Below are 17,273 nucleotides of genomic sequence, written 5' to 3'. Positions count from 1 at the left end.
AAATGAAGGAGACCCTTGAGTAAGCCAAATCACTTGAGAGTTTATAGACCACAATACAGGATAGAGCAAGCTTAACAACTTCCAAGTAAAAGAAAACAGCCAAGGCAATTCCTTGGGGAAAGGACAGTCAATTCAACAAATGGTACTGGGGCAATTGGATATCCATAAGCAAAAAGATGAACTTAGACCTTCCCTGACAGCATATATCCCAAAATTAACTCAAATGGATGATAGACCTAATTGACAGAGCTAAAATAAAACTTTTAGAAGAAAATTTTTGAAACTTTGAGTTAAGCAATGATTTCTTAGATATAACACCAAAACCACAATCCATAAAAGAAAACACTGTTAACTCCAACCTTATCAAAATGAAAAAACTTTTGTACTGCAAACACCACCATTAAGGAGATGAAAAGATAAGCAACAGACTAGAAAAAAAATACTTGTAAAACACATATTCAATAAAGGATTTGTATCCAGAACTTACAAAATCCAATCATAAGAAGACAGTCCAATCAAAAAGTACACAAAAGATATAAGCACACATTTCACCAAAGAAGATAAACAAATGGCTAGTAAGCACATGAAACATATTCAACATCATTAGTCATTAGGGAAATGTAAATTAAAAACCATGAGATACCATTTCACACACACTGGAATGAGTATAACAAGTAAGACAGACAATAACAAATGTTGACAAGGATGTGGAAAAAAATGGAACCCTCATACATTGCTGTTGGGAATGTAAAATGGTGCAGCCATTCTGGAAAACAGTTTGGTGGTTTCTTAAAAAGTTAAACATAAAACTACCACACAACCCCGCAACTCCACTTCTAGGTATTTAAGATAAATGAAAATATATGTCCATACAAAGATCTGTTAAGGATGTTCATAAAAGATTATTGACAATAGCCCCAAATTGGAAACAACTTAAAAGTCCATCAACTGGTAAACAGAGAAAATGTGGTATATCCATAGAATGGGATGCTATTTGGCAAAAGACAGGAATGAACCACTGGCATGCCTCATCATAGATGAACCTCAAAAATATTAAGGTAAGTGAAAGAAGTCAGTCATAAGATATCATATATTGTATGATTCAAATGATACGAAATGTCCTGAAGAGGCAAATTTAAAGAGAAAGAAAGCAGATTAGTAGTTCCCTGGGGGTGAATTTGTAATTTAAAATGGCACCCCAGCTCCCCCCAAAAACCCAAAACAACAAAAAAAACTATAGACCAATATGAATGTAAACACAGAAAATCCTTCACAAAATCTTAGCAAATAGAATCCAGTACCTTCTAAAAAGGATCAAGCATCATGAAGTGGGATTATCTAATGCATGGTTAGTTAAACATTTGAAACACAATTAAAATAATCAACCATAAATAGAACAAAGCAAATAAACCATTTGATCATTTTGATAAATCTGGGAAAAATATGTGATAAAATTGTTTTCCCATTCATTACAAAAACTCACAGCAAACTAAGAATGAAAGGAAACTTCTTCAACCTGACAAAGGATATCTACGAAAAACACTACAGCTAGCATTATGCTAATATCAGGACAAGTCAAAGATGTCCACTTTTACTGCCACTTCTATTCAATTTTGTACTGGAGATACTAATCAGTGCAAAAAGAAGTATAAAAATTGGAAAGGACAAAATAAAACTATATTTGTAGATACAAAACTGTCTATATAGAAAACATTAAAGGTACTAGAATTAAAGAAGTGAGGCTTAGCAAGGTTGGCAGGATTTAAGATCAATATATAAAAATAATGATATTTTTTGAAGGAACCACTGACCTAGGGCTTGTCCAATGTTCAAAACCAGATTGTGATGATGAATGCGCAGTTACATGATGATAGTGTGAATCACTGATTATACACATTGGATTATTATACGGTATGTGAATATATATTTCAATAAAAAGAAAAAAGGGACAAAAACAATGATATTATGATAGTAACAAAAAATTAGAAACAGAAACCACATAGGCTATTTTTAAGAACATCAAAAAAATGAAATATTTAAGGATAAATTGAACAAAAGATGTGTAAGACCCACACACCAAAAACTACAAATCCTTGCTGAGAAAAATTACAGGCCTAAATAAATGGCAGGGCATACCATGTTCATGCACTACAAGTCACAATATTGTTAAGATGCAATTTTCCTCAAGTTGATTTATAGATTAATTAAAATCCCAGCAGACTATTTTGTAGAAATTGACAAACTGATTCTAAAATTTATATGGAAATGCAAAGAGCCGAGAACAGGCAAAACAATCTGAACAACAAAAAAATAATAATCTGAAATATTAGTACCCAGACAGAAGCATTATCATTATTTGGATGTGTAATTTTATAAATTTAATTATATGCTCCTTTTTCTTTATTACATGCCTTTATTCACCTTTAAAATTAGTTTTATTGAGGTATAATATACATACATACAGTAAAATTCACCAATTTTAACTACTACATTCAGTGAGTTTTGACAAATGTATACAGCTGTAAAATCATCATCCCTGGGAGTCCATGTCCCATGTTGCCAGAAACACTCACACCCCTGGATGTCATGTCCCATGCAAGGGCGAGGGTAATGATGACAGTCTTTTGAATTTCAGTCTTTTTAGACTGCTTTTTTTAAATAACAGATATCTTGAGACATAATTCACCTGCCATAAAATGTACTCCCTTTAAAGTATACAATTCAATGGTTTTAAGTATATTCACAGAATTATGCAACCATCACCACTATTGTTAAATTACTTTTATCACCTTAAGAAGAAACCCTGTATCCATTAGCAACCACTCACCATTTCCTCATTCCCCTATCCCCTTAAAACCATTAACCTAGTTTCTACCTCTATGGATTTACTTAATCTGGACATTTCATCTAAACAGTGTCATACAATATGTGCCCTTTTGTGATTGGCACTTTCACTTAGCATTATGTTTTTGAGGTTCATCCATGTTTAAACCATGTATCAGCATTTCATTCCTTTTTATGGCCAAATAACAGTCCATTGAATAGATACACTACATTTTGTTTATCCAGTCATCAATTGATGGACCTTTAGATTTCTTCTACTTTCTGACTATTATGTTTCTATGAGCATTTATGAACAAGCTTTTAGGTGGACATATGTTTCTAATTCTCTTGGTTTTATACTATATGTATCCCTTTAAAAATAGGATGTCATATATTGATTTGAAGCCTTTTTTCTCTTAATAGACAGAGTATATTTTCCTGTGTCATTAATCCTGGACATCATCAGTAAACGACTTCATAGGATTCTGCTTTATGGAAGCTCCAAAATATATTTAATTGATTCTCTAGTGTTGGAAATTATAATGTTGTAATTCACATATTTGACATAAATCTTTCCAATTTCCTCAAGTATTTCTTTCAGGGCAGTAGTTTGTAAACTTTTTCTCAGGAATTCTTTATACTTTTAAACTTTATTTAGAACGCAAAGAGCTTTTTTTTTAAAAAAAAAATTTAGACTACATGTATTGTTATCTACTGCATTAGAAATTAAACCAGTAAAAAGGTAAAATACTTATTAATTCATTTAAAAATTAAAAAAATATTACATGTTTACATTAATAACATTTTTAAAGAAAAATAACCAGTTTTCATTTTTGAAGATTTCTTTAGCTCCTGGTTTAATAATCGTCAAATTCTTATATCTGCTTCTGCATTCAATCTGTTGTGACATGTTGTTGAGTTAAAGTATATAAAGTAAACTATGCCTCACTGAGACATAGAATTATGAAAAGGAGTATTTAAAAAATTTATTTATTAAACATAACAACATACAAACACAAACATTCTTACCATATGATCATTCCATTCTTGATACATAATCAGTAACTCACAATATCATCACATAGCTGCATATTCATCATGATCATTTCTTAGAACATTTGCATCAATTCAGAAAAAGAAATAAAAAGAAAACAGAAAAAAATTCATGCATACCATATCCCTTACCCCTTCCTCTCATTGATGACTGCATTTCAATCTACTAACTTTATTTTAACATGTGTTCCCCTATTATTTATTTATTCTTAATCCAGATGTTTTACTCATCTGTCCATATCATAGATAAAAGGAGCATCAGACACAAGATTTTCACAATCACACATTCACATTGTGAAAGCTAGTTCATTATACAATCATCTTTAAGAAACACGGCTACTAGAACACAGCTTCACATTTTCAGGCAGTTCCCTCCAGCCTCTCTGTTATGCCTTAACTAAAAAAGTGTTATCTATTTAATGCGTAAGAATAACCTCCAGGATAGCCTCTTCACTCTGTTTGGAATCTTTCAGCCATTGACACTTTATTTTGTCTCATTTCTCTCTTCCCCCTTTTGGTCGAGAAGATTTTCTCAATCCCTTGATGCTGAGTCCCAGCTCATTCTAGGATTTCTGTCCCACATTGCCAGGAAGGTCCACAACCCCTGGGAGTCATGTCCCACATAGACAGGGAGAGGGCAGTGAGTTTGTTTGTCATATTGGCTGAGAGAGAGAGGCCACATTTGAGCAACCAAACAGGTTCTCTTGGGGGTGACTCTTAGGCACAATTTTAAGTAGGTTTAATTTATCCTTTGCAGGATTAAGTTCATATGAATAACCCCCAAGATTGAGGGCTCAGCCTATTGCTTTTGTTGTCCCCACTGCTAGTGAGAATATCGAGATTTCTTCACTTGGTGAAGATGAATTTCCCCCCCTTCTCATCATTCCCTCAAGGGGACTTTACAAACACTTTTTTATTCACTGTTCAAATCCTTCTGGGATTTATCGAGGCATCACTCTGGACAAACCTACAAAATCTCATGCTCTACTCAAGGTTCCATGTACTTATGGTGTTCAATTAAGCTGTCCACATAAGGTATATTAGGAAATGCAGTAGTTGAAATATAAATTTTGCACCAAATAAACATTTTTTGCTTTAGTCTCACACATAAATTAAAATTAAAAAATATTAATTACCATCTATTTTCAACACCCTGCAGTACTGACATTCCTTTGTTCTTAAAACATTTTTAAATTTGTACATTTAGTCACCATCATTATACACTCTAGGCATTCCTAGATTATACCATATCAGTCTTTATGGTCTATCTTTCCTTCTGACTTAATTTATGCCCTCAGGCCTCCTCCCTCTATCATTCTCACATTCAGTGTTCTAACATTATTGTATTACAGTTAGGTAGTATTGTGCTATCCATTTCTGAATTTTTACAATCAGTCCTGTTGCAGATACATATCCCTTCAGCACCAATTACCCAATATCTACCCTATTTCTATCTTCTGATGGTCTCTGTTCCCAACTGAAATTCTCCAAGTTCATTCACTAACGTCAGTTCATATCAGTGAGACCATACAGTATTTGTCCTTTTGTTTCTGGCTAATCTCACTCAGCATAATGTCTTTACATACTTCATAACTTTATTCTGTCTTAACAGCTGCATAATATTCCATCGTATGTATATACCACAGCTTGTTTAGCCACTTGTCTGTTGATGGACATTTTGGCTATTTCCATCTTGGCAATTGTAAATGATGCTGCTATAAACATTGGTGTGCAAATGTCCATTTATGTTCTTCCCCTCATGTCCTCTGAGTAAATACCTAGCAATGGTAGGAGGAATTGCCAAACCCCTTCCACAGCGGTTGCACCATTTGACATTCCCACCAACAGTGGGTAAGTGTGCCTCTTTCTCCACATCCTCTCCAGCACTTGTCGTTTTGTTTTATTGATAATGGCCATTCTGGTGGGTGTGAGATGATATCTCATTGTGATTTTGATTTGCATTTCCCTAATAGCCAGGGAAATTGAACACCTTTTATGTGCCTTTTGGCCATTTGTATTTCCTCTTCTGAAAAGTGTTCATTCATGCCTTTTGCCCATATTGTAACTGGCTTGCATGCCTTTTTGTTGTTGAGTTGAACAATCTCTTTACACATTCTGGATACTAGACCTTTATCTGATATATCATTTCCAAATATTATCTCCCATTGTATAGGCTGTCTTTTTACTTTCTTGATGAAGTTCTTTGATGCACAAAAGTATTTAATCTTGAGGAGTTCCCATTTCTTTCTTTCTTTCTTCAATGCTCATGCTTTGGGTGTAAGGTCTAGGAAACCGCCTCCTATTATAAGATTTATAATTTATTTCCCTACATTGTCTTCTAAAAGTTTTATGGTCTTAGATCTAATGTTTAGGTCTTTGATCCATTTTGAGTTAATTTTTGTATAGGGTGTGAGATATGGATCCTCTTTCATTCTTCTGTATGTGGATATCCAGCTCTCTCGGCATCATTTATTGAAGAGACTGTTCTGTTCAAGGTGAGTTGGCTTGACTGCCTTATCAAAGATCAATTGCCGTAGATGAGAGGGTCTATATCTGAACACTTTGTTTGATTCCATTGGTCAGTATATCTATCTTTATGCCAATATCATGCTGTTTTGATCACTGTAGCTTCATAATACATCTTAAAGTCAGGTGGTGTGAGACCTCCTGACTTCATTTTTCTTTCTCAGGAGATTTTTAGCTATTTGGGGCACCCTACCCTTCCAGATAAATTTGGTTATTGGTTTTTCTACTTCCAAATAGTAAGTTTTTGGGATTTTAGTTGGTATTGCATTTAATCTGTAAATAAATTTAGGTAGAACTGACATCTTAACTATATTTAGCCTTCCAATCCATGAACACGGTATGCTCTTCCATTTATTTAGGTCTTCTGTGATTTCTTTTAACAATTTCTTGTACTTTTCTTCGTATAGGTCTTTTGTATCTTGAGTTAAATTTATTCCTAAGTATTTTATTCTTTTGGTTGCAACCATAAATGGAACTTTTTCTTGATTTCCCCCTCAGGTTTTCATTACTAGTGTATAGAAACACTACAGATTTTTGAGTGTTGATCTTGTAACCTGCCACTCTGCTGTACTAATTTATTAGTTTAGTAGTTTTGCTGTGGAGTTTTCAACATATAGTGTCATATCATCTGCAAACAGTGAGAGTTTTACTTCTTCCCTTCCAATTTTGATGCCTTCTATTTCTTTTTCTTGTCTAATTGCTCTGGCTAGAACTTCCAACACAATGTTTAATAACCATAGTGACAGAGGACATCCTTGTCTTGCTCCTGATCTTAGGGGGAAAGTTTTCAGATTTTCCCCATTGAGGATGATGTTAGCTGTGGGTTTTTCATATATTCTCTGTATCATGTTGAGGAAGTTCCCTTCTATTTCTATCCTTTGAAGTGTTTTCGACAAAAAGGATGTTGAATTTTGTCAAAAGCCTTTTCTGCATCAATCGAGATGATCAAGTAGTTTTTCTGCTTTGATTTGTGGATATGGTGTATTACATTAATTGATTTTCTTATGTTGAACCATCCTTGCATACCTGGGATGAATCCTACTTGGTCATGGTGTATAATTCTTTTAATGTGTTGCTGGATTCGATTTGCAAGAATTTTGTTGAGGATTTTTGCATCTATATTCATTAAAGAGATTGGTCTGTAGTTTTCTTTTTTTGTAATATCTTTGTCTGGCTTTGATATGACGGTGATATTGGCTTCATAGAATGAGTTAGGTACCCTTCCCTCTTCTCTATTTTTTTTGAAGAGTTTGAGCAGGATTGGTACTAATTCTTTCTGGAATATTTTGTAGAATTCACATGTGAAGCCCTCTGGTACCGGACTTTTCTTTTTGGGGAGCTTCTCAATGACTGATTCAGTTTCTTTACTTGTGATTGGTTTGTTAAGGTCGTCTATTTCTTCTCGAGTTGAAGTTAGTTGTTCATGCCTTTCTAGAAAGTTATCCATTTCATCTACATTATCTAGTTTATTAGCATAAAGTTGTTCATAGTATCCTCTCATTACCTCCTTTATTTCTGCAGGGTCAGTGGTTATCTCCTCTCCCATTTCTGATTTTATTTATTTGTATCCTCTCTTTTCTTTTTGTCAATCTTGCTAAGGGTCCATCAATCTTACTGATTTTCTCATAGAACCAAGTTCTGGTTTTGTTGATTTTCTCAATTGTTTTTATGTTCTTAATTTCATTTATTTCTCCTCTAATCATCATTATTTCTTTCCTTTTGTTTGCTTTGGGGTTAGTTTGCTGTTCTTGCTCTAGTTCTTCCAAGTGGACAGTTAATTCCTTGATTTTTGCTCTTTCTTCTTTTTTGATATAGGCAATTAGGGTAATAAATTTCCCTCTTAACAATGCCTTTGCTACATCGCATAAATTTTGATATGCTGCGTTTTCATTTTCATTTGCCTCGAGAGATTTACTGACTTCTCTTGTAATTTCTTCCTTAACCCACTGGTTGTTTAAGAGTGTGTTGTTGAGTCTCCACATATTTGTGAATTTTCTGGCACTCTGCCTATCATTGATTTCCAATTTCATTCCTTTATGATCTGAGGAAGTGTTTTGTATGATTTCAATCTTTTTAAATTTATTGAGACTTGCTTTGTGACCCAGCATATGGTCTATCTTGAGAATGATCCATGAGCACTTGAGATAAAGGTGTATCCTGTTGTTGCGGGGTGTAGTGTTCTATAAATGTCTGTTAAGTCTAGCTCATTTATTGTGTTATTCAAATTCTCTGTTTCTTTATTGATCCTCTGTCTAGATGTTCTGTCCATTGATGAGAGTGGGGAATCGAAGTCTCTAACTATTATGGTCGATATGTGTATTTCTCTTTCCAGCGTTTTCAGTGTCTGCATCATGTATTTTGGAGCATTCAAAAATGTGCATACATTTTTATGATTGTTATGTCTTCTTGTTGAATTGTTCCTTGTATTAATACATAGTGTCCTTCTTCGTCTCTTTTAACTGTTTTACATTTGAAGTCTAATTTGTTGGATATTAGTATAGCTACTCCTGCTCTTTTCTGATTATTTGCATGAAGCCCTGCAGCTGTATCCAAAGAGTAGTCAAACCGTAGAAACACAGCCACAAAAAAGAAAATGAAAAGTCCTTTTTTCAGGAGGACCCACATTTCTCAGTTTAGCCAATCAAGAGCTTAAGTTGGTATGTTGCTCTGTGTATCTCCAGGTCTTATGTGCCCCCTGCTTTCCTTCAAAGCCCAGACCCTTTCAAATATTTCGTGCTGTCCGATCCAAAAAAAACCTGTTTTTTTTTTTTTTCTTCTGTCAGCCCTGCCCCTTTTGCAAAAACCAACAACCTCAGCTTTTACTCAAGGTTCAACTGAGCTTGGGGCCTATTTTCAGTAGTCAGAATTTGTTAATTAATTCCACAATTGGAGCTCAGTTGTGCTCAGTCCCTGCTTCTGGTAAAGTCTCTTTCCTTTCTCCTCTGGGAACCAGTCTATGAGGGAGGGGTGCCAGCCGCCACAGCTTGGGGAACTCATGGTTCTGGGTGGACTCACAGCAGGTCCAGCTTGCCCAGACTGGTGTACACTGTGTGTCTGGTCACTGACGTGGACCCAGCAGTTGTTCTGTATTATTCCTAGCTATTTACTAGCTGCTCTGGAGGAGAAAATAAATCCCACACTTCACTAAGCTGCCATCTTGGCCTTGAATAGGGAGTATTTTAATGGACTTTTCATATAATTCAATTATTTGATATCACATGAAAATTCATCAAGTGGTAACTTTTTAAAGGATGGCTGCAATGTGGAAACTGAAAAATATCAATGAATTTCTCATACTTGGTGTGCTGATTTGAAATTATGTATGTACCCTAGAAAAGCCATGTTTTAATCTTAATCCCATTTTGTAAAGGCAGCCATTTCTTCTAATCCCTATTCAGTATCATATGTTTGAAACTGTAATTAGATCACCTTCCTGGAGATGTGATTTGATCAAGAGTGATTGTTAAAATGGATTCAGTGGAGGCATGTCTCCACTCATTTGGGTGGGTCTTGGTTAGTTTCTGGAGTCTTATACAAGAGGAAACATTTTGGAAAATGAGAGAGATTCAGAGAGAGCGGAGAAGAACGACACAGCCACAAGGAACAGAGAGAACCAGTCAGTGAGCTTTGGAGATGAGGGACGAAAACGCCTCCTGGGAAGCTTCATGAAACAGGAAGCCAGGAGAGAAAGCTAGCAGATGGCACCGTGTTCACCATGTGCCCTTCCAGCTGAGAGAGAAACCCTGACTGTGTTCACCATGTGCCTTCTCAGATGAGAGAGAAACCCTGAATGTCATCGGCCTTCTTGAACCAAGGTATTTTTCCCTGGATGTCTTTGACTGGACATTTCTATAAATTTGTTTTAATTGGGACATTTTCTTGGCCTTAGAACTGTAAACTAGCAACTTATTAAATTCCCCTATTAAAAAACCATTCTGTTCCTGGAACATTGCATTCTGGCAGCTAGCACACTAGAACACTTTGTTACATGGAAATCCACTGGTGCAACTTGCACTTTGAATGAATCTTTTACCCATGCATGGTTGTTGTGTTGTTTTGTTTTTAAAGACTTTTAAATTGGCATTTAATGATTGAAAATAATTGTGTAGATAAGCTCTTGGTAGCATGGAATCCATTTGTTAAAGAACTTGAAGTACATGAAGACCCCTTAAATTTTCTCACGTTTATCTTGTGTATGTTTACAGAAACTACCACATTCAAATGCAGGTGAATTTTCAACATTTTACCGAAAATTAATTTTAAAAATTTTCCTTAAGGAGTTCTCCAGAATTTGACAAACTTTTAGAAAGAGATACATAAAAACACACTGTGGTGTTGCACACTGAATGTTTATTACAAGTAGTTAGTGATGGGATAAGACAATGATCATGTGGCTTGAATACTGGTTATGATTACAATAAAGCTTAATCCAGCTCCACATTTATTAAGTGAAAGTATAACCTGAAAAAGCATGTATAAATATGTATGCATATGTATAAAAATGATAATGAAACAATTATATAGCCTTTAAAAATATAGGGCCTGCTAATGTCATTTTCTCTCATTTAACTCTTTTCTAATTTCTCTAAGACTTCTGATAGTCAGGCAGTACCATGGAAGGGAAGGAAGACACCATAAGTTTTCAGCACTTCCAAGTGGAGGGATACAATAGGGAAGCAAAATAAATTAGGTTTTAACAAGCACCCCAGAAGGAACATTAGCAGTTTTAACAATGAATTATGCAATCCTTTTTGAAGAGACGCACACATTTTCTGTTAAGATATGATTATGAAGAAGTCCTCATAAATATTTTCAGTTTATTTGGGGCATCAAAACATGTAATTAAGTGACTAAATGAGTATGACCACAAAGAATTCACCTCAGCAGTCACATGTACCTTTGCCTTAAACAGAATGTGTTCCTTATTATGAAGCAGATGAATCCCATGTTCCTTGTCCCAGGTACAGAACTTCCAAGAGATAATTTTTCATGTAAAACAGCAACATTCTAATAAAGTCATTTAAAATCTCTACTCCCTTTGTGTTTTAAGATTTATAGCTTCCAAAAGGGGTTTCTGGTATAAATGTGCTGTTTTAGAAAGTCTCACTATAGGGTTAAATTTTCATTTATTTGTTATGTAACATGTCAATTCCCTTTAATCTCATATCAAATACTGAAATATTGCACTGATCTTTGATTTCATAACACCACATTTCATGTTATAATTTAAGTTTCCTTTGTCAAATACAGTAATGTAATACATGCACATTGCCTGAAGGTGTCATTTTCATACATGCACATAATCAGATTAAAAGAAACTGACATTCAAACTTTCAACTATACAGAAAAGGTATCTCTCTTTCCTGCATTATTCTAATTCATATTTAAGTCCTGAAATTACTCATTTGATTAACCAAAGTTCCCTTAAAAAAAAAAAGGTTTTGTGTAGGTCTGAATGAAGAGGTTTAGCACATAGTAATACTGATAAATATCTTATACCATTAGTGAACATGTACATGAAGGTAGTGAGTAGCTACATTATGTGAATGCCACAAGAAGTCATCAACAAGGGAAGAGAGTTGTCAGCACACTTTCCTTCAAGAACAACTTTTTAGCTTCCTCTTGCAAGAGATCTGCCTGCTCAGTCACCTTGAGGACATTTTTCTTGGATGTTTCCTGAACATCTCCCAAGAGAAACTCCTCCAAAATAAAATAAGCTTTTCCCAAACTAAAGATCATCTAGTTTACTCACACTGCCAAAATACTTGTCAAGTAATTCCATGTAACAATGAATTATTTCCAGGGTAATTAGTTAATTGTCTTGATGCTCAATAGCACAGCAAAAATAAAGACTAGCATATCTTTTGCAAACAATCTGCAGATTCCACCCTCAAGAAAGCTGCATATTCTAGGCTTACATGATAACACAGCAGAACAAGTTCCCTTGTGATCTTTTTCTTCTCTTTGTCTGACAATGGGACATATCATTTCTGTAGTCGAAGCTTTCCCTGATAACTAAACTGCATTGTAGCTGCAGGCTTGGTTAGCCCCCAAGGCAGCTGTGGGGAACCCCCTGTTGCTCTAAGGAGGAGCAGCAGTTTATCTATGCATGGATTTTTAATATCATGCATTGATCATTGGAAGAATACTGTCTTCCTGACTTATGCAGATTCTCCAGGTACTAACATATTTCATTATGTAATAGAAAAGTATCACATTCATTAATATTATCACCAATTTCATGAGAAATCTTTCCTGAGGAAGCTGTTGCATTCTTAGTGACAGATACAGGTTTTCCAAAATTCTAATTTTCCTTTGAAATTTTTATTAGCATGAAATACTGTCAATTGTTTCCCTTGAAATGTCACATCACTCATTTTCAAGAAAAATGTCTGACCAATATTCAAATTAGACTGGTCATGGTTTGTCTATCATTCTTTTAAGAGAAAATGGTGTTTCATGAAAGGAGTGTTTAGTTCAGTTTACAAGCTGCACCACTTTATTACTTCAGTACACAGCACAAGAGCTTTATGCCTACTCCCAATATGTCTCACAGAATATTAAAAAGATGTGCATTCAACAGCCTAGATTTGATAAAACAAATAATTTGTAGTGTTTCATCTAGGGCATTTTAAAAAGAAACTGGTATTTTTCAAGATGGGGGAACATGGCAATGAAGAATACAATAGCTACTTGTATAGTTTGGTGCTACTTTGCTGATTAGTGCTAAGGCCCAGCAGTGTTACCCACTGTTCTTTTTGTACCATTAATTCAAATGTCAACACAGTGAAAAAGGCAAGTAACATCTTAGTATTACGAAAATAAATTTGACCATGTGGACCTTCTGCAAAGTTCTCAGGGATTCTAGGGATCTGTGGATCAAAATTTGAGAACCACTCTTTTAGAGTAAATCCTAGAAGAATTTCTTGAAAATCTTTTATTTTTTGACCCAGTCTGAGTCTTCGATTATGTATAATTTACATATACTGTTTGGTTCTATTTATGTGATTTTAATTTAAGATTTTTTTCCCCTAGAACAAAGCATATTTTTAAAAAAATTAGAGAAGTTGTGGGTTTGCAGAACAATTCATACATGAAATACAGATTCCCATATACCATCCCAGTACCTTATGGTGGTGTGGAATATTTGTTACAATTGATGATAGCACAGTTTCATAATTGTACTATTAAAGTTCATGGTTTAACTTAGTGTTCACTGTTTATGTAGTATAGTTTGATGGATTGTTTGTTTCTTTAAATTAAAGTTGTACTGCAAATTATACACACTACATGTGTTAACACTAACATTAGGCATAAACAGGCATTTTTTTCCCATCACATAGTTGTGTATTTTTTACCATGACCATTTTTAGAACATCTGCATCACTCCAGAAAAAGAAATAGAAAAAAAAGAACTCATACATCCCATACTCCTCACCTCCTCACTCTCATTGACCCACAATATTACAATCTACAGTATTTTAATTTTTACCCTTTATCTCTCCCTATTATTTATTTATTTTTATCCTTATTTTTTTTTTTTTTTACTCATTTGTCCATACCCTGGATAAAAGGAACATCAGACACAACGTTTTCACAATCACATAGTCACACTGTAAAAGCTATATAGTTGTACACTCTTCTTCAAGAATCAAGGCTACTGGAACACAATTCAACAGTTTCAGGTACTTCCCTCTAGCCACATAAACTAAAAAGGGATATTTATATAACGTGTAAGAATAACCTCCAGGATAACTTCTCAACTGTTTGAAACCTCTCAGTCACTGAGACTTCATTTTGTCTCATTTCTCTCTTCCCCGTTTTGGTCAAGAAGGCTTTCTCAATCCCATGACGCCAGGTCCTGGCTCAGCCCCAGGAATCATGACCACACTGCCACAGAGATTTACACCCCTGGGAGTAATGTCCCATGTAGGGGGGAGGACATTGAGTTCACCTGCCAAGGTGGCTTAGAGAGAGAGGCCACATTTGAGCAACAAAAGAGGCTCTCTGGGGGTGACTCTTGGGCATAATTATCAGTTAGCTTAGCCTATCCTTTGCAGGAATAAGCTTCATAGCTCAGCCTATTGAATTGGTTATCCCCACTGTTTGTGAGAATATCAGGGATTCCCCAGATGAGGAAGCTGAGTCTTTCCTCCTTTCTCCCCAGCCCCCAAAGGGGACTATGCACATACCTTTTTATTCTCTGCCCAAATTACACTGGGATTTATCAAGGCATCACACTAACCTGTACAAACCAACAAGATCTCATGCCCTATATAAGATTCCATGTAATTATGGTGTTCAAGTAAACTGATCATACAAGTTAAATTAGATAATGTGCTACCCAAAATATAAATTTTGTACCAAATAAACATCACTCCCTTTGGCCTTGCACAGAGGTTGAAGTTTGAAAATATGGGCGATACCATCCTTTATTCTGATTTACCTTAGTCTTACCAGATCAGCTTCATTCATATCTGTAGTTGAAGTCTGATCACTTTTTCAACTTTTTAAACAGTTGCTGAATGGGGTAATGCTGACACTCACAGCTTCAGTGCTCTAATTCTGAGTCTCAGGTGTCTCATAAAACTGGAAATTTCAGGGAACGACCAGGTTATATACAAATAGCTCAATATTTTAGAATTTAGAAATATCAGTTACAACTCCTAAATACAAACATGACTGCTTGTAAGAGTTTATAATCTAGGAACCTTTATGATAGACTCCGACCTGATAACTGATGATACTGATTTCAATTCTAGTCTTTATATTATAGTTAGTTCATATGAGTGAGTGAGGCATGATAATGCTTATCTTTTTTGTTTCTGACATTTCATTAAAAAAATTTTTATTGGTATGGTACCATATATGCAATCTAACATTTCCCCTTTTAATCACATTCAGATGTTTAATGCTTCCTTGTAGTTTCCTTTGTCTTTTTTTTTAATTGATACAGTACTTCCATATGGTATAAAACAATATAAAAGAGTATTCTCTTTCCTATCAAAAAGACCCTTTCAGAAGTAACCATTATCAACACATTTTGAAGACTATAACTTATTAACACATAACGATCTCCTGCAATTATTTTTAAAGGTCTATGGCACTTATAGCCCAAGTACCCTCTAGGAAGGTTCTAACTAGCAGTATGAAAATGTCTATTTGCTCATACCTTTGCCCAAAAGAGGATTATTTTAAAAATTAATTTGTCACTGTTTAATCTGTTTGTTTGAATTCTCATTACATTGAGCGGTTTTCATTTACTTATTGGGCATTTATTTTTGTGAACTACCTCTATAACGAGGTAGTCTTTTGCCCATTTTTTATTGGAGTGACTTTTTGTTAACAATTTATAATTATTTTGATTGTTAAATACTAATATTTTTGCCCAGTTTACAAATGTTTGCTATCTACTAAAATGTGATTCTGTAGCATATAATGCCATAGCGAGTAAGGCCCTTAAGAGCATGAGATCAGACTAATCATTTCATTTTACAGATGAGGAACCTGATATGAATTGATGAAGTGACTAGTCTGTGAAAAGGCCTAGGTTAAGATCCAAGGGCTTCTGACTCTTTCCTGGATGGAAGCAAGAACATCATACCTGGATTCAAATGGGTCCTGCTTCTCCAGAGGTCTTACTCTTTTCTTCGTTACTGCCAATTTAGTCAAGTCCACATACTTTGTCTCTCCATTGCTGTAAGTGAACTCAAGAACACTATTCCATTCCCCTTGCACTCTGCATACCACAGTATTGGTGATGTTGTGCTTTACTTCAGCCGTAACCCTAGAAACAGGCAGAAAATAAAGATGTGCTCTAATAAGTGATATTGGGCTTATTTCCTGGGATTCTGAAATCCAAGAAAACACCCTGTGGGTCTGTTTAAATCAGTTATACAGCTCACCTGAATTTGTCAATGTGAATGTCAGAATGTCTGTAAATCCGACAATAGTTTCCCAGATAATTTTTTCAAATGACATCAATTTTATCCTTTAGAAAGAAGTCTGAGAATCATATTAGAGACTTACTAACATGATCTCAGTTACCATATATGACACAAACAGTGATCTTTAAAATGCTTTCTACAAACAAAACTCCTAATATTAAAACTAGACAACAGAGACAGAGATATAAGGAACCTTCAGGAGCACCACCCAGTCAGCATCAAAATATTACAGACTTTGGGGAGAAAGCATCACCTTGCTGAAGCCTTGACATTGGACTTCTCCTAGTATCAAACTACCTTTAGGGGCTATATAAGAATTTTCTTCCTGAGACCCTCCAAATCAGTGAACAAGAACAACTTCCTGCCACCTACAGAAAATCTTGCTCAGACCTCTGGTATGGGTTGTATCGTTCTGATTTTATCACAGAAGCAGGGCTTCACAGCTTGTGACTTCGTAGAGTTGGGTACACATCTGGGTCTGGCTGACTCTGAATCCTGTTTGCATTCTCTTTTCCACACTGCCTTCCCTACCAATATTAGCTGGCAGCAGATGAGTCAAACCTACAGGAAGTATGAAAAGCCTGGAATTTTCAGCCTGATAGAAAAGTGGCAGTGACACAGAGGTAGATCTTGAGAGTCTTCAGGCTTGGAGCCCAGGCTTGTACTTCTTCCTCCTGCTCAAGCCTAAGCCAAGGAATTCCCGAGAGAGGAAATTCTGAGTTCTAGCACAGCAACTCCCCAATTCAACACAGTCATGGCTGTGGCTCTGCCCATGGTGACCTCCCTGTCTGGAATGCTTCACCACTAAGAATGGTTGAAATTATAGGGGATATGCATTCCAGAGAGGTGAGACAGCTTTGGAGCAAGGTCCTGTTATAGGAGATTAAAAGTTGATTAGGGCGGTGCAACGGTGGCTCAGCAGGT

At 35.3% G+C, this 17,273-nt stretch overlaps 1 protein-coding gene across 2 annotated transcripts in view; it reads right to left on the bottom strand.

The window, feature by feature from the left end:
* The window catches only part of OSBPL11 (oxysterol binding protein like 11), a 137,749-nt gene that overhangs the window by 8,880 nt on the left and 111,596 nt on the right, over positions 1–17,273 (bottom strand). For both annotated transcript variants that reach the window (XM_077118059.1, XM_077118060.1), the window contains exon 11: positions 16,007–16,189. In XM_077118059.1, the coding sequence (XP_076974174.1) occupies positions 16,007–16,189 (183 nt within the window). The remainder of the gene's footprint in view (positions 1–16,006; positions 16,190–17,273) is intronic.

Source organism: Tamandua tetradactyla, chromosome 10 (assembly GCF_023851605.1).
Source record: "Tamandua tetradactyla isolate mTamTet1 chromosome 10, mTamTet1.pri, whole genome shotgun sequence".
Classification (NCBI taxonomy): domain Eukaryota; kingdom Metazoa; phylum Chordata; class Mammalia; order Pilosa; family Myrmecophagidae; genus Tamandua; species Tamandua tetradactyla.
This window is presented reverse-complemented; position numbering and strand designations above follow the sequence as displayed.